Consider the following 23826-nt stretch of genomic DNA (forward strand, 5'->3'; position numbering starts at 1 on the left):
TTTTTTCTCGTGAAAATAAAGATTGGGAACTGAGTTAACCAGACGTTCTTTCCTCAACAAGTGTTTCCCACACTGGTACACTGAACAATGCCTAAACACCTTCAACAGCCCCCATTTCCTACCAAACAAAGTGCATAATTCTTTTCTGTAAAAGTCAACATCTTCAATAAATGTTCCTGACTGATACATCAGCTTTAGGTGCTCCCTCCCCCACACATTTTTTCTTTGGTTAAAGTAAACAGTTAATACTAAACCTAACAAAGCTTTCTCCCTGCCCCACCTTACAGTTTTTTGCTACATATTGAAACCACATCCATCTTTCAAGGTCTTCAGCTGGGGAATCATTTTGTAACTACAGATGCTACATTATGTCACTTCTTTCCTCATATCATGGGCAAAAAAATATAAGCTGTGGGAAGGGAGGATCCTGGCCTAATTAATATGTCTAGCCCTCACATAATACTGAGTGAATGGATGATGAAAGTAATTAATGTTCCTGTAACATCACTCCTGGTAGATCAGAAAGTCTTACGTAGTAGGGTTACCAGATTTAGCAAATCAAAACACGGGGCGCCCAGGTATATTTGAAATTTCAGAAAAACGACAATTTCTTCTTGGTATAAATACGTCCCATGTCACGACATATTTATACCAAAAATTATTCGTCGTGCCTCATTTGGAGGACAGGGGTTCCCGGGGGCGCCTAGCTTCCTCCCAGCTGGTGCTCAGCATCTGTGCAATTGTTAAATCGAAACCCAAACCAGTCACGCAGCTTCCACTACTATACCTGTGGCAGGGCGGAGCCACGCGACCGGGAAAGACAAACACCCCGGTAAGAAACCGTAACCCGAGACTGGCCAAAGCGTCCGCACCCGGGTAGAAGCCTCATGCCGTGGGCTCGCTGGAACCCTGGACAGGACCTGTCTTCTCCCATCCTGCGACCCCCCACCCTACCCTCCATCTCGTGACTGGTTGTCATGGGCCAGGGGGCGGGACTGCCAGGCTCCGCAATTCCTGTCAACCATTAGATGGGCCTTCCGTCCGTCAAGTTAGACACGCCCATCACACTGACGTAGCGGCTCGGCTACGCCCCTCTCGCAGGTCGCGGCGTCTCTGGTGATTGGTGGAGAGAGCGGCTGCCGGCCCAGCGAGGCAACAACGGAGAGGTCTCCGGGACTCAGGTCAAGCTGGAGGTCGTCACCCAATAGTGCTGCCTTGGTCACTCGCGTTCGCTTGGCCCATTCATTGTTCTCCCCCTGTACAGCTGCAGGCTTCGAGGAACCATGACTGTGCTCGTCATGCTTCTGTCCTTTTTGGTTGCGGGTGAGGACCGGGGGGCTCGCGGGGCGCGGTCCGGGAGGCTCGGAGCCTCGGTGGTCGGGAGTGGCTAAGGGTGTGAGCTGTGGGGCGGGTGTCGCAGTGCGGGCAAGGGGCAGCAGCCTCGTCTCAGCTTCCTTCCTGTGTCGGCGCGGCCGAGGGTAGGGGGTAGTGGTGTGTCGGGGTCCGGCCGTGCTGGGTTGCGTGGGGGGCTTGTGAGCTGGCCCCACCCTCCGCCTCTTCGTGGAAGGCGCGTCCGCCTGTGTTGTCTCGAGCCTCGGTTCATCCCGGCCTCTTCCGGCTAGGGTGGCGCTTCAGAGGACGGCAATGCATTTCTCAATCAAGTGTTGAACCGCAGCCCTCTGTGAAGAAGGGAAGGGCGACTTCTTAGGTGTCATCAGCTGCTGCATTTCTTTGCATTTTTCTGGTGTCTTCATTTCTGGCAGTTGTCATCAGTGATTGTTTCAGGATACAAAAGTTGGAGGTGGAGTAATTGATTTTGTATGATTATTTTTAAAGGCGAATTCAAAGTGCCTCTTAATAGTTTGTAACAGTTAACAGTTTTAAGGATTTGGAAACTAAGATGTGAGTCACGTTCTTAGGGTCACATGTCAGATAATGGTAGCTTTCTGAGTGGGACCTAGCTTCCCTGGAATTCAGCATAGGGCCCGCAAGTCAGCTAATATTTAGCCTCTTCCTGTACATCATGTAATTCATTTAATTTTTCAACAATCCTTAGGATATCAACATCGTTTTACAGAGTGATTAAGCCTAAATAAATTACCCACCACCACACAAGCAGCAAAACTGGAGTTGAACCCAGATCAGCTGGCTCCAGATTGAGGGCCTTTTCCTTTACATGTGTTGTGGCACACACGGTGGGAATGCAGAAATGATGGGGGCTGAAAGGGGCGCAGACAGTGACCAACAAGAGGGCAAATTGAAAACAATTTGGAGGAGTTGAGTACTCTTGTTAGCCATTGTATTGGTTTAAAACCTGTAGGTTAAAAATCTTGAGGAGGCCTGTGTCTGTCTCTGCTTTGTGAAATGCTGGGACAACCCACATTTGGAATGGTGGTTTAATTGGGCATGGGGGTATAGACCACTGATGATCTTGAAATCTGCAGGTCTTCTTTGTCCCTGCAGTGCCTAGTGTTGGGTCCATGATAATTACATTTACTTTCATGCTCTCCACATTTTAGGGTTGTTTTGTTCTTCTTGTGTCTGTCTCTGGAAAGTCATTCTGACCTGTCTAGTAAGTTACTTGAGTGGAATTTAAAAAATGTTAAGTTTAGTTTTTGAAATTTAAAAATCTCCGATACTATGATTTATTTGAACATCTTCGAATTCCATGTTTAATGTTATGTGATATTGTTTTGATTCAGTGAGGTTTGAGGGGGTTATTTGTTTTGGGTTTGGTACATGGTTTGAACATGTTCTCCTGACTAGAATAGTCTAGTTCATACAGACCAAGAATCTGATCTTGCCAGCTTTGGCGTTGCTTGGTCTTGTCTGCTGAGGTTAAATTACTTTTTTCCGCAATGACTAAATGTGACTTAGTGGAAAACATCTTTAAGAGATCAGACTTCCTTATTTGAGAAAAAAATGAGTCCATTTAAATGGGTTTACCAAGTCAGAAAGAGGGACTAGAGGAAGGGAATCAGGGTAATGAATACCATGTCATAAGGAGTATTTGAAAAAATTCAGGTTGGAGAAAAAATTCCTGGAGAGGAAAAGGCCAAGGGTAAGAAACACGTGGAATTTGAAGGGTTGTCCTTTGAAGAGGGATTTGATTTGCTCACTGATGTCCCAGAGGTTAAAAAGTAGGATCTATTTATTTTTTTCCCTTATGGATTCCATTGATCATTCTTAGATCACAGTATAGGATGGTGGGGGTTCCCAAAGGGTATAGGATTTAGCTCGTAGCTCAGATTGGGAAGCTGAGGGAAATTTCCCTGGGTGGGGGGGGCACTCACAGGACAAATGTGAAAGGTTGGGGTGGGAAGAAAAGGCATTTCTAATAAAGCAGCATGTGTAAAAGCACAGAAGTATGAGAGCAGATAATAGTTTGGGGCCTGAATGTGTAGAGGTTAACAGGTTATGTTGAGAGATCCTAGAGGTAATGTTGGTGAGGTGCCCTTGGGTATTATGTTTTGGATTTTTGTCTCAAATGCTCTGGGCAGTGAGTGCAGGTGGTTAAGCTGAAGGATGAATGAACAGATCTGTATTTTGATAATAAGGCAGGTCATTGGGTGGCTGGTTCCAGCAAGCCTTGTGAGTGCCTGAATAGTGTGCACTGGACATGGAGGTAAAAGGATTTGTGGGATAATCAGGAAAAAAGATCGACAGAATTCAGTGGTTGATGAGCTGTGGTGCCGAGGAAGGATTTAAAGGGACCCCTTTGAGCCTCTGGGTGGAAGGTGATACCATCCATAGATACAGAGAATACAAGGGGAGCGTGTGGAAAGATGGTAAATTCAGTTCTGAACCTGTTGAATTTGAAGGACCCATGGGACTAACTTAGAATGAAATGCTCAGCAGACTGTTGGGTGTGTAGGTCTAAGGCGCAAGAGAAATCTAGGCTGAAAATCAAAATCTGGGAGCCATCAGTGTGTTTTGGTGTTAGGGGAGACAAGTAGGCCCAGAAAGCAGTGAAGGTCAGGAATGGAGTCCTCAGATCAAGTGGAGTATGCTAGTTGATCTACCGGGATCAGGAAGAATGTACTACAACCTCCATTTATATTTACTTTTTATCTCTTCCCCCTCTTTTTTTTTTTTTGGTATAGTAATGGTCAGCTATTTTGTAGAATGTCCATCAGTTTGAGTTTGTCTGATATTTTCTCATGATTAAACTGGGAAGAATACTACACAGGTATCTCCTTTTAAAAGATTTCCATTTTTGTGTGCTTTATAATATATTATGAATATAAAATGTATTAGACTACAAGTGTATACTTTGTAAATAAATATATGTGTAGTGGGGCTACTTTCAAATTTTGTACTGAAAGGGTTGAAACCTAAACAGTCTGGACATCTCGGCTTTCATGGACAGAAAGGGAAAGAAACTGAAGAGAAGCAGCCAGAGGGATTGGAAGAAGAACCAGGGGCGCGGGCTTGTGAAGGCCAAGGTGGGGTGTCAGATGCTTCCGGGAGTTAAGTAAATCAAGGTCTTTGGGATTTGGTGAGTCATTTCAGTGGCATGTGGGGTCAGAGCTGTGGAGCAGGTAGCAAATGTCACATGAAGGCACAGAGAAGCGAATATCGCAGGCTGCTGTGCCAGGATTCTTGCCCTGAAGGGAAGCAGAGAGGCTGGTGGAAGCTGGGAGAGGACCGAAGGATTTTTTTTTGTGGTTTTACTTTTAGAAGGGTGGGCCCTAACAGTATTTTTATGCTGAAGTGAAAGAGCCACTTAATAGGGGAAAATTGGTAGTGTAAAGTGTGGCTTCACTCATGCGCTAACTCAGCAAGTATTTATTGCATAACACTATCAGGTCCTAGGAGGTCCTGGGGATGTTGTGTGAACAGGACAAACTGAAATCCCTGCCCCTGTGGAGCTTATGTTCTGCAGGGCCAGCTTTTTATACCTATAGCCATATATAGGCACCTATCTCCTGATACATGGTCCCAGGATAGTGGCTTGATAAACACTGAATGAATAATTTAGTAGGTGAATGAATGAAGGTCCCTAAGAAGACTGAACCACAGGGCTACTGGTATTTTAGACTGGGAGAGCAACATCCCTGCCAGCATGTGGAAGGAGAGATAAGGAGAGAGGCTCATGGTAGACAAATTGGTGGTAGAGAGAGGAAGCGGGTAGTTGGAGGAATTCCTCTGTTTTCTCTTGAAGCTAGAGATAAGGTTATCTGATGAGACCTGGGTCAGGAGTGATCAAAGGTGAAAGAAATAAGGAAGCCCATTTCAGTTCAGTAAAAGGGAAAACATTTCAAAGTACTAGACTGTTGGGACAGTGGAGATGATTGCAGGCAAGCGTAGTGTTTGTAAGTTGACATGATGTCCCCCTTCTGGTAGAGAACACGTGACATTCTGTCAGGTATCCAGGTATCTGGAAATAAATACCTGCATTAAGCAGCAGTTTGTGGTATAGGAGAGTCCATGACTAAGGTTTTCTAAAGCTTAGGCTCCTGAAGGACTGTTGTTAAGGCACAGAAGTTGAATCTAACTGACTATAAATTTGAGGTGAAGTAATTTAGCATAACTTTATTGGGGTTGAGTGAGTAGGGCCATGTCTTAAAACGGCTATCTCCAGATGCACTATGGTTTTTTTTAAATATGTGTGTTACTGCCCTGGCTGGTGTGGCTCCATGGATTGAGTGCTGGCCTGCGAACCAAAGGTTGCAGGGATTCCCAGTCAGGGCACATGCCTGGGTTGTGGGCAAGGTCCCTAGATTGGGGCATGTGAGAGGCAACCACACATTGATGTTTCTCTCCTTCTCTTTCTCCTTCCCTTCCCCTCTCTAAAAAATAAATAAAATCTTTAAAATGTGTGTTACTTTGAAAGTACGAGTCTCTTGCTGCCCCATTTTTCTTAAAGTTTGTAATAACTACTACTTAAGTGACCTAAGATGTTTATTAGTTACAAACGGCCATTCTATTCTGCTAATGTTTTTTTTTTTTTTTTTTTTTTTTTGGTTTGCCTCAAGCTAGAACAATTTGGAAATTTCTGCTCTGGTGGCTGCGCTGAATTGAAACTCATAACTCCCCAGGCTGTATCAGCATCATCCCGAGGCCTTTTATTTACTGCCAACACTGCAACACCAGAACATTTGCTGTTGCTTCCAACTTTATTCCCAGACTCTCTGTTAGTTTCCTTAGGTCAAGAGAATAACAATGATGCTTTATTAAAGCCTTATGTCCCATGCTAGGCATGAATAAGATTTGTTTTGGGCTTGGAGCTCATCTTTTCATAGGAACCCAAAAGATTCCATTAGCTACTTGGCCTTGTGTAAACTCAAATCATTGGGTTAACACGGGATGGGTTAACAGGCCAGATACCTCATCCATAGCCTTGGAGGGCCTATAAATGAGTCCCTTTATTCTCATCCTTCACCTTTTAATACCCAGTCCCATACCCTTAGACTAGTTGACTATATTATTACAGAATAGAATACCTTTTCTCACCTACTTGATATGTCCATTGGAAATACTGTTTTCTGGATTTTGTTTCTCAAGTCCAAAGTGTTTTATATTCTGACTGGTAACATGTTCCCCCATTTGACAGTCCTCATTTTCACTAGGTTTGCCTGTAGGATTAAAGGAAAGATAGGATCTTTGCTAAGATATACTAACCTGCTATAGTTTTAGGGTGAAATGATAGGAATTTTATGAATTTGCATTTTGAAGAGGGTCAGTGATAAAAAAAAATTTAGAGATTTAACTTTCCTTTCTTCCTTGTTAGTCTGTGCTAGGGTTTTATTTTTTGTTTCTTAAATTGGGGAGAAGTGCCACTTATATCTAATTCTTGAAAGATTGCCACATGCCCCTGTTTAAGAGCCATTTGTAGGAAGGCATCTAGAGTATTAGGAGAACCTGGCTTCATAGTTGTATCTTTGTCACTGTAGAATTTTTTAGAGTCATACCTTGAAAAAGAATTCACTGATATTTATTTAGGATTCAGCACTTTGTCTAATCATAATTTAGTGTGCTAAGTCAAAGGGAATGGGGAAACATTTAATAATTTTCAGCATGGATGCAAAAGATTTATGATGCTGATCATTCATTTACTAATCTGTTTTCTTCTCAGGTGTTTTGGGGAATGAGTTTAGCATATTAAGATCACCAGGGTCTGTTGTTTTCCGCGATGGAAAGTGGCCTATACCAGGAGAGCGAATCCCAGATGTGGCTGCATTATCCATGGGCTTCTCTGTGAAAGAAGTATGTGTGTTTTTAAAAAGTATTTGGAGCTGCTTCAGAAAGCACTTTTGTTGATCTCTGTTAATAGCCCAAGAAAGCAACAAGCAAACAGATTTACTTGGTACTGATTGTAAAAGTAAAAAAGCTCATTTGTAGTTGGGGGGATTTTGGATAAGTACCAAGCTTGGCTTATAAAACCAAATCCTTATAAATCATTAACCAGCTAATAGTTTGTTCATAGTAGTGACATTCTTTGTATGTATGAGAATGCATCTGTCCTCCTATTAATTGGATGTATCATTTTATTTTTTTCAGTACACATGATGGATGTGTGTCTTAGTTCAGGGGACTGTTACAAAGTACCATAGACTAGGTGGCTTATAAACAGCAGACATTTCTTACTGTTCTCTGGCTAGAAGTCTGAGATGGGTGCCAGCATGGTCAGGTTGTAGTGAGGGCCCTCCTTCCAGGTTGCAGGCTATAGACTTCTCGTATCCTCACACAGTGCAGAGAGGGTGAGTGAGCTGTCTGGAGTCTCTTTTATAAGGGCACTAACTTCATTCATGAGAGCTCCACCCTTTTAACCTAATCACCTCCCTAAGGCCCTGCCTCCAAACACCATCACTTTAGTGGTTAGGATTGCAGTATATGAATTTGGCATGGGAGACTCAAACATTCAGTCTCTTACAATTTGTTATAAATGATAAAATGTGTATGCATCTTGTCCGAGTTTAGGAAAATAGTGTTGTCAGTAGTTAGGGAATAGCCTGGGGCCGTGATTTCCTACACTTAAGCTGTAACATGTTATATTAACTGGCTGCTTACCTGACGTAGCACTGCAGACCTAGATCCAGTCAGTATGAGGAATCTAAAGCTGTGGGCTAGAAGAAAAGGAATTCGGAAATCCATTTGCTGCCCTATCTTCCTGTGATTATCTCCTCACATTTTACAAGTCTGGTGCTTTGATGTGGCTTCCAGATACCATCAGTCACTCACAGGAATGTTCCTCCAAGGTCCTGAGTGCCCTGCAGAGCAGAAGCCCTGCATCAGGACTCTCCCTCAGGCCTATGGGCGGAGCTCCTGAGCTCCTAGTGAACTGAAGGGTTGTTTACATTTAAGGATGAAATTTGCAGTTCGTTCTTTACAGACTTAAATTTGACTTCAAATGGCAATTAAAATAATCTCTAGAAATAACTGCGAGTAAACTAATATGAATTCCTTTCAGCAGGAATTTTGTTTTATTTATAAAGAGCTTAGTCTAAACAGAATGTCGAAATGATAGTCTTGCCACCGGAAAGAGGCAAGTGATGCTGTAGATAAGGACAAACAGTGATGGGGGAAGAATATGTCCACAGTTACATGAAGACAAGACGATTTTGTGACCTGGAATCTGAAAAGTACCTATGTTTTATTTACTGGCCTGCTGTTTTCCATCAAAGATTTGAGGTCGCTTACTATTGAAATCTGTAGACGTTTTTAAGAAAATAAAGAAGGTGGAAATCCACATCCTTAAGGATGAGGAGATTGTAACTACTGCCTTAAATAAAACATTTGCTCTTCCTGTGAATTTTCATTTACAGTGTCATCCTAGAAACCCTTAACTCTGTTTATTAGATGTTCCCAGGGCATGGTTTACTGAGTTGATAATTAAGCACCATTTCATGCTTTTCCACATTTAGGACCTCTCTTGGCCGGGACTTGCCGTGGGTAACCTATTCCATCGTCCTCAGGCTACTGTTATGGTGATGGTGAAGGGGGTGGACAAACTCGCTCTGTCCCCAGGCAGTGTCATTTCATACCCTTTGGAGAATGTGAGTATTGATTATAAAAAAATGAAAGAGGTGCAGTTTTAATTTTGTCTTGTCAGCAATCGTTATGAATTGGGCTCTAAGCACACTTATTATTATTATTTTTTGATGCACTGATTGATAAGTAAAACAACCTCTTTTAAAAAAAACACAGTGGTTATAAATTTTTGATAACTGTTTTCTCTGGATGGGAGTAGTAAGGTGAAAGGTGGAGAGGTCTGGCTGGTGTGGCTCAGTGGATTGAGCACTGGCCTGTGAACCAAAAGGTCGCAGGTTTGATTCCAGGTCAGAGCACATGCCTGGGTTGCGGGCCAGGTCCCCTAGTTGAGGGTGTGCGAGAGGCAACCAATCCATGTTGTGTCTCACACATCGGTGTTTCTCTCTTTCCTTCCCTTCCCCTCTCTCTAAAAATAATTAAATAAAATCTTTTTTTAAAAGCTTTAAAAAAAGGTAGAGAAATCAGGCTTGAAAAACTGAAACCATTTAGGGGGGTATCCTTCTGACACTTCTTGGACATTATCTTGTCACTTTTCCTTCCGAATATCACCTCATTTTTGTATAAGAAGGAGACTGGTGGCTACTTGGCTGGCTCACTTACTCCTTCATTAGCCTTTCAAGCAGTATGGCTGACTGAGCGGTTGTGAGAGGCCCTCCTCCCACTACAAGTATATAGAAGTCACCAAAACATTATTCTGTGCATAACTGAACTGGAAACAAGTAAGGGACACACACAGGTGCCACATTTGAATAGAAAACTCAGAAGCCACAGTGGTGAGCAGGAGCTGAAGCTGGAATTGTGTTCATGCAGAAAGCCAGGGTCTGCAGAATGCTGTCTTGTTATTGAAAGGAGGACAAGTAGAACCCCAGCTGCCCCAGGGCTACCATAGAGGAGCTGCTGGCCACCTCAGCCATGGGACCCTTACAGTCCCCTAAGGGAAATCAGAACTGCAGGATGGTCCCAAATTCGCACAGCCCACCCATATAGATACCTCCACAGTCCAAGGCTCCTTTGGGGGAAAAAATTTAAAGAGAAGTTGAGTTTACAAAGCACTTGGAGGAAAAAAATGCCATGAGGGAGTCAGCAGGTGCAACAAACAATTCATTCCCAAGAGACTCATCTCAGAGAGATTTGAAAATGCACACATTAAAATTATGAGAGTTAAAGGAAGGGATAGAAACTGTAAGGCAGCTATAAGACATGTGCTTTCATTGACATTCACTCCTGGATGTTTCACAATTTATACTGTGATTTCTTTACTCATGAGTTATTTAGAAATGTTTAATGTGTGGATTCTTTTAAAATCATTTTTAATTTTTCAGTTTCTAATTTCATTACATTGTGAGACTGTGGTCTGTATGATGATGAGTTTTTGGAAAGTTTTTTCAGACTTTCCTGTGGTGTAATATAGATTATTTCCAAGCACACATAATATGCTTACAAAAAAGAACCATGTACAAGGTCAGAAGGCAGATCCTAACAAATACGTTATCAGTATGCTACAAACCATCCTCTCTGACCACAGTACAGTTAAATCTGAAAGCAGTAACAAAGCAGTACCTCAAGAATGTATTTGGAAATGGCTAAAAAAAACCCCACAAAAGATATGACTTTTCAGGTTTAAAGCACAGTGAACACCCAGTAGGCTAAAGCCAAATCAACACCTAGACATAATGAAATTGAAGAGCCATCAAGAACACTGAAAATCTTCAAAGCTTCAGAAAAAAGACTGTCATTACAAAGGAATGAGAATAGAATGATAGCAGATTTCTTAGCTGCTGCCATTAGGGACCCGAAGAGCAAGAACTAAGTCATAATAATGAAATGATATTGATCCAGTGAAAATTATGATAGAACTATTGGGAGGGTGGGAAGAGAGAAATGGAGTACGCATATGGGGCAGGGCGTGCTGCTGCAGTTGGTGATGCGGGACAGCTAAACTCTCATTTTCTATAGTGGGTGATGAATAGATAATGCCTAAAATGGAAAAACCCAAATGTGTAATATATTATTTAGAGATGGTGGTAAAAGGAAAAGGAAACAGAGTGTTTGAAAATGAGGGCCTCACAGGAGTGGAGAATGAGGGTAGTGGAAAACTTATTTATCATAAAAAGTCTTATAAAGCTATTTGTCTCCTTAATTTGTACATATAAACTTTTTTTCTATATGGTGCATGAAATTTTTAAAAAGTCAGCAAAGAAAAGAAAGTTGGAATAGATGCACTCCTAAATAATTTGTGGACTGAGGAGAAAAATCACTGAAAATTTCCAAAGTAGTTGGATGTGAATGTCAATGAATGTTCCATATATTTAAAAATTGTGCTATACAGCTAAAGTGGTAAAGAAAGGAAAATTTATAGCCTTAAATGTACATGTTAGACAATTAAAAGACTGGAAATTAATGAACTAAACAAACCAGAATTTCAGAGCAAATAGAAGGAAAGGAACAATAAAAATCAAAAGGTACAAGGATTATTTAATAAGTACATAAGTCTGTGATTTCTGTGAAAATCATTGTGGCAGACCCCTTTAACATAATTTGGGGAAATTTAAGATGCTATCAAGATTTTCATTAGCATACAATCTAAAACTAAACATTTTAAAACAGACTAACCTCATTTTACATGAGTAGAAGATGTGAAATGAGCCCGTATTAGTCCTTGACCGTGATTGACTGCTCTTAATACTTTTCCTGGCAGTAGGTGGTAAATGAAATGTAAGGCTCAGAGGGCAAAACCCACAAAATAGAAGAAAAAAATTGAATGTCTTAGAATTCCACTTAAAGAAGCTTCTATTTGATTAGCTAGCTGTTTTCATTAGAATTTCGATTCGTGCAGATATAGAAATTCCATTTTCTCCAGGACAAACAATGCGTATCCTTATAATACAGTGGAAGAAAGTAATCACTATATTTTAAGCAGCCAAGCTCTTTCCTTTTGAGCTTAGCAGGCCATATAATTTTTTTCTTTTCTTTCACAGTTTGGTGATCATCTGACTCAGCAGCTTCTCCAGTTTGATTGCTAGGGATGTGTTACCTTTAATCTTCAACTTTCCTGCCATGAGTGCCATTTCACTCGGTGAAATGAGGCTGCAGAAATTATTACATGTTGTAGCATTCCCTCCAAAGTCTGAGGAGGTGAACTGTGTGATTGGAAAGGGAGAGCTTGCTTGCAGCTGACTCAGGGAACTGGTGACAATATACTTTTGCAAGTTTGAACTTCTCCCTTCTTCAATTGCTGATTAACTCATTTCAAGAGGATTTTGGAAAGAGTTAGTATGCATCTTGAGAGAAAAATACGATCTTGTTCCACAGGAACATGAAATGGAGAAAATTTGAATGGTGGAATTTGATCAGTAAGATTTATATAACAACATTAACTTCTGCCTGCACCATGTTAGCATTAATTTGCTGCTTATAAACATGAACCTTTTAATAGTAAAGGGAATTAGTGAAAAAAATTACTGTTAAGAAATCTCCATTAAAACAAAACCACGACTACTATACTGCTTGTTTTAATACCATAACATTGAGAACAATTACTTTGAGGGGAAAATTTCCCATAATTTATTGTTAAAAATAATGGGTAAAAAGAGATCTATGGGAATAGAAGTCAGAATTTTGGTTACTTTTGGGGGCGGAGGGAGGGCTATGGAAGGCTTCTAGGGTGCTGATAATGTTCTTCTGTCTGATCTGGTTGCATTAGATGAGTGTATCCATTTGTAAACATTCCTTGAGCTGTTACCCCAAGATTTATGTACTGTATTATATGTATGTTACACTTTAATTTTAAAAATTCAAGGAAAAAGGAGATTTTAGCACAATTGGTTATTTCAATTTAATATCACGTCCTAAGATAAAAGACCTATGAACTTACGACATACTTTATGCCTTGCAGACAAGAGTCTTCAGTGTATACAAAGATAAACACTAAATCTAATTAAACATTTTTAAAACTTTGAAATGAAAAATGAGAGCTATTTCTCTTTCAGTTCAATTAAATTCAAATTCTTCTGACCTCTTGAATGCAAGTTAATACTTTGTTATAGAATATGCATTCTTTGTGGCATATTTAATATTGAAACCAAATGTATTGCTTCAAATACACAAATGACCACCAGGACATGATGGTTTGTGCAAGATAGTATTGCATCCTTTGTGTTTACAAGTTATTTCCTATTTAGGCACATTGGGAGACATTCTCATTGGCCCATAGGAGGCCGTTTGATCTTCTCTGCACTGAAAAGGGCTCTTTGTGTTTGGATGATTTGGGTCTTTTGAATTTCCATAGAAAATGCTGGAGCTTTTTTCCTTTTCTTTTTTTAAAGAAAATATTTATTTTTAGAGGGGAAGGGAGGGAGAAAGAGAAACATCAATGTTTCTCTTATAGAAATATTGTGTGTTTCTCAATGTGTCATTGCCCCTCGTGCATCCCCCACTGGTGACCTGGCCTGCAACCCAGGCATGTGCCCTGACTGGGAATCGAACCGTGATCATGTGGTTCGCAGGCCCGCACTCAATCCACTGAGCTACACCAGCCAGGGCTCTGAAGGCTCCTATTTTAATACCATCTGAATGATTTTTCTTCCCACTTTGATTCAGGTAATAATTAAGGTCTTACTCTTACATTTCAGGCAGTTCCTTTTAGTCTTGACAGTGTTGCAAATTCCATTCACTCCTTATTTTCTGAAGAAACTCCTGTAGTTTTGCAGTTGGCTCCCAGTGAGGAAGTAAGTGATACAATATTTATTTAAGATGCTTTTAAAAATTAGCTTTCATTATTTAGTGGAAATTTAAAACCAGTTTTATGAACAGTGCTGTCAGACCTCTGTATATTGGAATTAATCTGTAGAACAAACTTAAAATTTTGGATTCTTCCTGCAGAGAGTGTATATGGTGGGGAAGGCAAACTCAGTGTTTGAAGATCTTTCAGTAACGTTACGACAGCTCCGCAATCGCCTGTTTCAAGATAACTCTGTTCTCAATTCACTTCCCCTCAATTCTCTGAGTAGGAACAATGAAGTAAGTACAGTTACTGAATGAGTAAATTAATATCATTAGTGGTTTTCCATTTCTTATGCTCTGGACTTTAGAGCAAACTTCACATTTTAGAAAATGAAAAGTTCTGCAAATTTACAGTTGGAGTAGATTCTTCTTTAGCGTAATTTTCTTATGAATCTCTTAAAGAAACTCCTTTTGTGAGTTGAGCTGTAGTAGGAAAATGGTATTACATTCTAGCATGGGGGTTGCCACTGATTAATCCGGACAAATCAGAAATCACAGAATTTACTTGGTGGCTGATAGAGCTGTGTCAGTCTGGTAATGTGGGCGCTGTCATTCACTGCCACTTCTGACGTGTTACCTCATTTTTCTACTTCATTCTTGACAGTGCAGTGGAGGGAGCCACCCTTACTGATGACTCCTGTCTGACAGTTTCACCACGTGCTCATGCACCCTCTTAACCACCTGGCATTAGTGCCAGAACCTTTCTGGCACTCTCCCCTCTACCTGCTAAGGTTGACCAGGACCACCATCTTTTATTCTCCAGTATAGAATATGTTCAAGTGCTGTGAGCGAACTGGGCCACTGGCAGGATCTTGCTGCAGTGTGCCACAATATTCTGATACCCTGAGGGGAAAATGAAGTGTTTGGATGCTTTATCAGAAATATGGCTATAGAATAGAAGTCACTGTGCTGGGGAATGACCATCACATTTCTGTTGGGAAGTAATGTTTCATATGCATTTTCAATTGAAATGAACCTACCAAGTGGAAGACAACTGTTACATAAATTCATTTAAGTGCTTAACATTTCTAATATCCCATGCCTTATTTGATAAATGGCATATAAGGTCTCTGATGCATATTTAAAGTATTGCTTATTTCTTTTGGCTCTCTGCAGGTTGACCTGCTCTTTTTGTCTGAACTGCAAGTTCTACATGATATTTCAAGTTTGGTAAGTAAGCTACTCTAATTTTTCAGTTCAATTTACTTTAGTTCCAGGAGACATTTCTAGAAAATCTTTGAATAATAGTGAAACCAGTAGAAAAGTTCGATCAAGTATACACTGGGTTTATTTATGGTGCTGTGAAAGTTGAAGAATTAATGGTGGTAGTGGGAATTTTTATTTCATCTCCTGTTAGTCAAATTTTTTTGGATCTCTACACTTAGGAAACAGTGAGTATCCTCCAAGAATACAGGGCTTGGGTGGGCCACCCTAGCTGCAGCACTGACTTGGCTTTTGATTTCTTGTCAGACATTAAGACTTAAATCCTATATCTAAAGTAGAAATAACAATTTGGACTAACAACGCTGTCAACGAAGTCAGGAAGGGAATAAATCTGCCTGAAGGGTATATTTTCCTTTTTGGTGGATGATTTAAAAAAGAAATCCTCCTGTGATTGAAATAGAAAAACTCACATGTTTGCTGTCGACTGAATTTGTTACCCAGACTTTTCCAGCGAGGTCGCCTCCAGGAGTCTGGAAGCACAGTGCTGGGGGCTGGGGAGGTGGCCCGGGAGGGCGTGTGGGAAGTGTCTGCTCTCTGAGCATTGGTGGTTCGTGCTGTCCTGGGATCAGATTGGTCCCACCACCTGTTCTTTCACATCTAAATGTTTTGAAACTAAAGAATTTTTAAAAGAGCTTTAATTAAATATTCAGGTAGTAAGTGCTCTTAAAAATCAGACTTATGTTGGATTTGTTTTATCCGAAAGTCCCATTTAAACCAGCTCCATTTTGCCACTATTTTAACCTATTTGTATATGGTGGCACACTGGTATGGTTCTGTTCAGCCTAGTTTAGTTAGGCATAGAACTTTGACTGGCTGTATTTGACATAACTTCATTTACTTCCTTTTGTTTGTTTGTTCTCAGTTGTCTCGACATAAGCATCTAGCCAGAGATCATTCTCCTGATTTATATTCACTGGAGCTGGCAGGTTTGGATGAAATTGGGAAACATTATGGAGAAGATTCTGAACAATTCAGAGATGCTTCTAAAATCCTTGTTGATGCTCTACAAAAGGTAAATTATCAATGGGGTATGAGAGGTTAGAGTATGACCATTTCACTTTTAGCCTCTTAATGGGAAAAATTTGCTTGTGAAATAATGTTGATTGAAGTCTTAGAGGACCTCTATCTAATTTTAGTGACCAAGGATGGAGTAGGTCAAAGATGTGTGTTATGTCTCGAATGCTAAAATATACGTCACATTTCCCTGGCTGTGTGGCTCAGTGGATTGAGTGCCAGCCTGTGAACCAAAGGGCTGCTGGTTTGATTCCCAGTCAGGGCACATGCCTGGGTTGCAGGCCAGATCCCCAGTAGGGGGTGCTCAAGAGGCAGCCACACAGTGATGTTTCTCTCCCTCTCTCCTGCTGTTACCCTCTAAGAATAAATAAATAAATAAATTAATTAATTAATAAATTAATAAATCTATCTTAAAAAATAATAAAATATATGTAACATAAAACTTACTGTTTTAACCATTTTTAAGTATAGAGATCCGTGGCATTAAGTAAAAGGCATTCACATTATTGTGTAACCACCACCACAATCCATTGCTAGAACTTTCATCTTCCCTAACTGAAACTCTGCACCCATTAAACACTATAAAAAACTGAAGGAGGAACAGCAGCATAGTACCAGACATTTAGTAGGTATGTAATAAATGTCAACGTTCTCTTGCCCTTGAAGTTACTCACCTGTAACTCTTCGATGAGGTTTCAAAGTTAAATCTTTATAGATGTTTATGATTAACCAGAGACCATTTAGGAATTCATTTCCCTTTTCTGCTTCCCTTCTTACAATTTATATGCCAACAAATCCAAGCTCTTAAAAGTTATTTTGAACATTGGAGTGTATTTTTAAGCTTAATAGTTTTCTGAATATTTTAACATAATCAAAACCTTTAAGACTTGCCTATTTTAAGACTGTATTTTATGAGCCAATAGGTAAGTATATATTTTTGTAAGGTGCACAGAAGTTTTACAAATAATTTGAATGAATATGTATTTAATATTTATAGTAATGTCAGTAACTCTTCAGTTTGCAGATGACATGTATAGTCTTTACGGTGGGAATGCAGTGGTAGAGCTAGTGACTGTCAGATCCTTTGACACATCCCCTGTGAGGAAGACAAGGACTATCCTTCAGGCAGAACAAGAGGTGAGTACATTTCTGTGCCCTGGCTGGTGTAGCTCAGTGGGTCAAGTACTGGTCTATGAACTGAAAGGTCACTGGTTTGATTCTCAGTCGAGCACATACCTGGGTTACAAGCCAGGTGTCCAGTTAGAGGCGTGAGAGAAGCAACTGATGTTTCCCTCCCTCTCTCCCTCCATTCCCCTCTCTCAAAAGTAAATAAAATCTTAAAACAAGAGGTGAGTACATTTTTAGATCCTGCTTTAAAATTGAAATTAAATTTAAAAAAATCCACTAAGCCTTGTATCACCTATGGTAGCATGAACGAGTTAGTAAGCCTGAAAACCAATCTCAAAACAGGTTTCTTATTCACGTAGGCATGTTTGTTTTGCACAGGTCTTTGGGGCATAATCAGATAATGCAACAGTTTGAGTTAGGGATAAAAGTAAATCTGTCAAATCCAGTAAGATAATTCAAATATTGGTATTACAAGGACACATCACAAGTTACTGTGAGGGAGTGGTCTGGCTCTCTCAGTTTGGGGACGCTGCTTCCCAGGAGATAGGTACATTGTCTCTGCGGTACAGCCTCTCATTTTCCAAAATCCATTGCATGTCCGCCCTTTATAATTTAGTTCTGCAGCTTTTTGGCATGGATGTTGCTTTGATTTTAAGCATTTAGAGAGTCATAAGCAAGGGTGCTGACCACAGTTCAACATGTGTGTGTACTTGCACACATACAAGAGCAGCAGTGTGGACACCCCAAAACATCATGAGGCTGAGAATATCTGTCATTGGCCTCATCTCTTGGATCAGATTCCAGTTATTTTCCCCTTTGGACCCATTTGCAGCCTGCTCAATTTTACTGATTGCAGTGTGGGACTTAAGAGGAAGGTGGTCAGAGGTAATGCCTATTTAGGATAATCTGGACATGACTGGTTTGAGATTGTTTCACTCTAAATTGGAGTGGAAGGACTGAGTCAAGCGAGACAACCTGAAAAATTTTTCCTTCTATAGAGCATCCAGAAATGCTGGATGAAAAAATAAACACCATTTTGAGTGTATAGTTTCTCTCTCAAGAAAGTAAGGAAAATTCTTCAGAAAATAAAGAGGAACTTGAAAACTGTGTAGTAAACAGACAAGGCATTTCTAGGGACATTTCCAGTTGGATTACCAAGAGACTGGGAATCAGGTCTTTGGTCCCTGAACGTGGGGTGGGGGAGTGGGAGGGAGTGGAACTGACATTTCCATGTAAAGCTCAGACCCTGAAAAGACTGTGTCCTCAGTAAGAGAGTGGACTAGAACCCAGTCAACAAAACAAACAAGCAAAATATAACCAGACACATTGAAATTAACAAATTGATGGTAACCAGAGGGGAGGGGGATGGGGATAACGGGAAAGAAGGGATAAGGGTCATCAAGGAACATGTATAAAGGACCCGTGAACAAAGCCAAAGGTAGGAAGGATTGAGGGCGAGAGGTGGGGGTGGGTGGGGCGGGGGGAAGTGGTGGCAGGAAAATGGAGACAACTGTACTGGAATAACAATAAAAAGAGAGTGTGCTCTGTGTACTCATAGTAGTACTAGGTGGGGTGGGGGTGGGGATGTCTCCTAGAGAATTCTTAACCATAAGGACTACATTCATGTGGGTTTGGGGCTCAGTTTTATATTACCTGCAAGTCCTAGGAAGCCCCAGGCCAAGAAATTTACACATGGGCTCTCATACCCTGGTCCTAGGTTAGTAAGACCTGTAGTGCCCAGCAGAAGTAAATATAAAAACCTCTCTGCCAGGACACACCTCCCCCACAAGTTATGATGGAGGGGGAGACCCCCTCCACACACTTTTCTCTCCAAATGTGAGTGCAGAACCTTGTAAAACACATGTGTACCCAGTTAACATGAGTGCATGGTAACCAAAGCGTCAAATGGTAGAATTAGACACCCAAGAATTTCAAGTAATAGACTATGGGTATAGGCCATGAAGTAAACATTTAAACTAATTAAAGAAATAGGAGTCAAATAAGGAAAAAAAGAACAAGATGCTTTTTTAAAAAAGCATAGTTGCATTTTTTTAAAGATTGTTTATTTTATTTATTTATTTTTAGAGAGAAGGGAAGGGAGGGAGAAAAGAGAGGGAGGGAAACATCAATCTGTTGCCTCCTGCACCACACGTCCCCAGCTGGGGACCTGGCCCACAACCCAGGCACATACCCCAACCTGGAACCGAACTGGTGACCACCACTGGTTAACAGGCCGGGGCTCAAATCTGCTGAGCTGCTCCCACCAGGGCAGATTGGAATTTTAACGGGAGACTTAAATACTAGATTCTTTGAACATTGACCATTTTAGGCCTGGTAGTTTAGGTGAAGTGACTCCAAAGAAGAATGCAGCAGTTTGAGGAAGGTACCCTTGTTTTGAGTGTTTGAGAAGACAGTTTTGCACAGCTGGAGTTATTACTTTGTCTTTCTGAGATGTCAGATTGAATTTATGAATCAGCTGTTTTAATGAACAAGTTGAGTTTATCAGAAAATAGTTTTTGAAATTATTGTATGTATGGTGAGGAGTGAGACTCAGGTGCTCATTGGATTTTCATTATCTTCAGTGTCGTAAATTAATACTTTATACGTATAATCTAAATTTTAAGATTTATTTTTTTGTTAAACGTAATAGACTAAAACGAACACTCTAAAGTGGAAGGTTGGTATCAAATTGGATTCCATTCTGCCTGTACCTCCAGTCACTACCTGTTGTCCACTTCCGTCACTCTCCTTTACCCATGTCTGCCTCTCAACTCCATACTGACGGTCTTGCCTACTTCACCGAGAAAAAGAGGCCTTCCGCTTGAGCTTCCTTTGTGGGGTGATGAAATCTAAAATTAGGTTGTGGTGATAACTGCAACTCTGTAAATACACTAAAACTTACTGAATGTACATTTAAAGTAAGTGTGAAAAAGATCTCATTTACCCCCCCAAAAAAAGTCTTCCAGTGGGAAATCCTTTAACGTTTGTTCAACTCTAAGCTCCCTGCATGTAAACACATGTATCTGTGTAGCCATCTTCTCCTCCAGTTTAAATTACTGTCTCACTTGTGGCCCTGTGCTGGGGCTGTGGGGTTACAGTCTCTTTTTCATACTTGCTGCCATAACCCTCACCCTCATTTGTCCCACCTCATGACCTTGGCTTACTGCTTCCCAGCCTGCTCTTCCCAGATGCCTCCTACACATGGTCACCAGGGGTTTCTTTTGAAAACAGACCTGATTATGTTGCTTCCTATAGTATAAGCTCTTATGCCACTTAGGAATAAATGTTTGTTAGATCACTGAATCAATTACACTGGGATACTTTCCTGTCTTAAAATTCTTCCCTCTTGATTTTCTTTTTTTTCTTCATTGTAGGATAACCTATCAAGTCCCTATAATCTGTCATATAAGTATAATTTTGAATATTCAGTGATTTTCAACATAGTACTTTGGATAATGATCGGCTTGGCCTTGGCTGTGATTATCACCTCCTACAATATTTGGAACATGGATCCTGGATATGATAGCATCATTTATAGAATGACAAACCAGAAGATTCGAATGGATTGAACTTTCTTTCCTTAAGCCAAACTTAGAAAAGGAGTTTGGAAATTGGCTGTTTTGTGAAAGTAAATCTTCTAGTGTGGACGGTGTACTTCAAACTTTTAAAAAAGCAAATTTTGTTCTTTATTTTGTGTGTACCTGTGAAATTGTTTTAGAGTGAATTACAGTATTGGTGTGAATTGATTTGTGTGATAGATTACATAATATGCTCAATAATTATGATCTAATCATTAATTAGAATTTCATTCCATTTAGTATTCAAAAATAATGCACTGAAGTAAATGTAAAAACATTTAGAATACCTTGTGTTATTTATGTTGAGAAAATGCACTGAATTTATTAGATTTTGAATGCTTAACTTCCTTATACAGGATAGGTGAAAATGATACTTGGGTCATTAATAGTATGAACCGTTGTAAATGTCTTAATTTGATGTAAATACCTCTGAAACAAGAAAAGATTATTAACTTTAGAGCAGCCCTAAACTATGCATGTGCATATACAGTCACTCCGATTTGGACCTGCACCTGACTTTTTGTAACATCTTGAAAGTTTGGTGATCCAGATGATACAGTGGTAGGTATTAAATATATTACATTGATCTAATTAGAAACTAGCTTTGTGAAGTTATAAATGCTCGTACTTATACAAAAACAAGTATTTGGGGGATGTCTTGGGGCATGAATATAAAAACCTTTTTACTCCAGTAACTTCCTTCTGTATAAGATACTACGGTTTGTAGTCCAGCGTCATTCTAGAATAGTAAGTGTAAGTACATGCTCCCTACTTTTTATGTGGAAGTGGACCAATGTCTATAAAGAGTGACAAATAAAGTTAATGATGATTCCAAATTTGTGTCATTTCAATACTAAATCTACTTTATATTGTAAAATCCTAATGCATCAGGATTTTATTTAATCAGAATCGGCTATTTTGTTATATAGAGTCTTGCTTTTTTTTAAAAAAATACATTTGTTTATTCTCACTGCCTGCTAAGATTGTAGAAGGTAGAAATTTTAATTACTTACAGAATTTATACAGAATATATGATAAGTTCACATTAGACTTTAGGTAGTAAAGGCTTAGATTTCCTTATAGCATTTTAAAAGACTAATAAGCAACTAATTGGTTAGAATATGAAGGGCTATCATAAAGGCTTAAAAGTAATAATTTTCTTAATAAGACATATTAGAATTTAAAATTTCATGATGATGTAGCTAACATTGTAGTGTGAGAGTTATGCTGCCCTGCCCCTGGGAACCCTACTTGGGTTTAGTGTTAACTGTTCCTGGCTTTTCTTTGGAAAGATCATTAAATCATTTATAAAGAACATTGAGGGTTGGCAGATTTGAGAAGATAGGAGTTTACTTAGTTGTGTTTTCTACTGTTTACCACAAGGTACCTTTGATGGCTGTGGTGTTCAGCATCCATAGAGTGGAGGAAAGTTTTGTTCTCTTTTTGCCTGTCATTACTATAAATTACAGTGAAGGTGATAATCAACTCCATAGGGAAGAAAAACAACACTTCTAAAGTCACTGCAGTCTCTTCCACCACTACCCATTGCTAAGTGAGGGTTTTTCACCTGCCTGGTCCTGAAACACTGACCCCCCAAAGGGCTTATGTTTGAGGAACAGGAATCTATAATGCTGCAGTGATTAAAGTTCATTTTTCTTTCACAAGTTTCTTCTGTAAACAGCACACAGAAAGATTGTTATGATTAAATATGAAGTAAACCAATGCCTTTATAATTTAAAACTGATGAGACTTTAAGTTCCAGGGGAAGAAAAAATATTAATTACATGACAGCACCAATCCTTATAGGGTAAATGGCTCCAGCACCCTTCTATCTATGTTAGACAGAAAGCAATTAATTAAAATAAATGTTCTGCCAAGATTATTATACCTGTTGCTGATGATTTGCTCTTAAATTAAGTCTAATTTGTTCAGGAACATAAATCACAGTGTGTGAGAGGCAGGAAAGCCAGACTCATGGCCGACTGACTGTTTCACAGGCACTGAGAGAGAAAACCCAGTCACTTAATATCTAATTGGTAGAATATTCTGGGTTTATTAAACATGAGATTTTACATGTGATATATACTGCTTATGGCCTAATTTTGTTAGCAATAATATAGAACCAATTTTATTTTCTTTTGCTATATCATTTTGGAAGGAATGAGCTTCTCAATCCATTTTCATTGGTACCAAATAATATGGAAGCCATAAACTTACTTAAAAAAACAAACATACTTTTGTTTTGTTTTTTTTTAAGATTTTATTTATTTTTAGACAGAGGGGAAGGGAAAGAGAAAGAGGGGAGAGAAACATCAATGTAAGGTTGCTTCTCATGTGCCCCCAACTGGGGACCTGGCCCACAACCCAGGCATGTGTACTGACTGGGAATTGAACCAGCGACCACTTGGTTTGCAGGCTGGCACTCAATACACTGGGCCACACCAGCCAGGGCCACAAACATACTTTCGTATCAGAAAAGGAAAAAATATTGCATAGGTCTTAATACTTAAACAGCAAGTACGTTCATGAACTTTATAAACAGTTCTACAGATGAAGGGCCCAGATGGCACTCCTCTGAGAGAGGGTTCCAGCCCCCACTCCAATTAGCTCCACCCCCTCACAGATAAACTCTTCAGTACACAGTGGGATGGGCCAAGCGTAGCTGTTTTAGGTGTATTTTTTCTGCAAGGTTCAAAGATCCACTAAGGGATCCCAACACTCACTTCTTCCTACTCTTAAAATCCATGCATTTGGAATATCACTGCTCAGAACAGGTCAGTAGTGAAGCTCTGATTAAAAAAAAACATGCAAAAACAAAGAACAAACACATTTGGGCCTTTTAGACCATGAAATACAAAAAACACCTTGACGACCTCCCCACTCCCACCAGGGCCAGCTAGCTACTCTCCTGGCTGTTGTCATGCCACAGTTGTCTTGTCAGTAACAATAAAAATAAGGCACATGCTACATACAATCCAGCCAGAAGCCTGGTTGGCCCCTAAACCTTTGTTTCATGCCACAGTACTGAGGGGCAGGCAAGCTTATGACCTCAATGAGAAGCCACCACACATACTTCAGTGAGTTTCCCAGGAAACACTCCGCGCCC

General features: G+C 40.1%; 1 protein-coding gene across 1 annotated transcript; it reads left to right on the plus strand.

Moving 5' to 3' along the window:
* Positions 1 to 1112: 1112 nt before the first annotated feature.
* Positions 1113 to 21556, plus strand: ATP6AP2 (ATPase H+ transporting accessory protein 2). The gene is made up of 9 exons (XM_037165264.2): positions 1113 to 1323; positions 7079 to 7209; positions 8868 to 8999; positions 13626 to 13721; positions 13876 to 14013; positions 14893 to 14946; positions 15863 to 16012; positions 17032 to 17151; positions 20517 to 21556. The coding sequence occupies exons 1-9, from the start codon at positions 1284 to 1286 to the stop codon at positions 20709 to 20711; spliced, it is 1056 nt and encodes a 351-aa protein (XP_037021159.1). The 5' UTR covers positions 1113 to 1283; the 3' UTR covers positions 20712 to 21556.
* Positions 21557 to 23826: the final 2270 nt, after the last annotated feature.

The sequence above is a fragment of the Artibeus jamaicensis genome, unplaced genomic scaffold, assembly GCF_021234435.1.
Source record: "Artibeus jamaicensis isolate MK-2021 breed Jamaican fruit bat unplaced genomic scaffold, CSHL_Jam_final contig_60, whole genome shotgun sequence".
Lineage (NCBI taxonomy): Eukaryota > Metazoa > Chordata > Mammalia > Chiroptera > Phyllostomidae > Artibeus > Artibeus jamaicensis.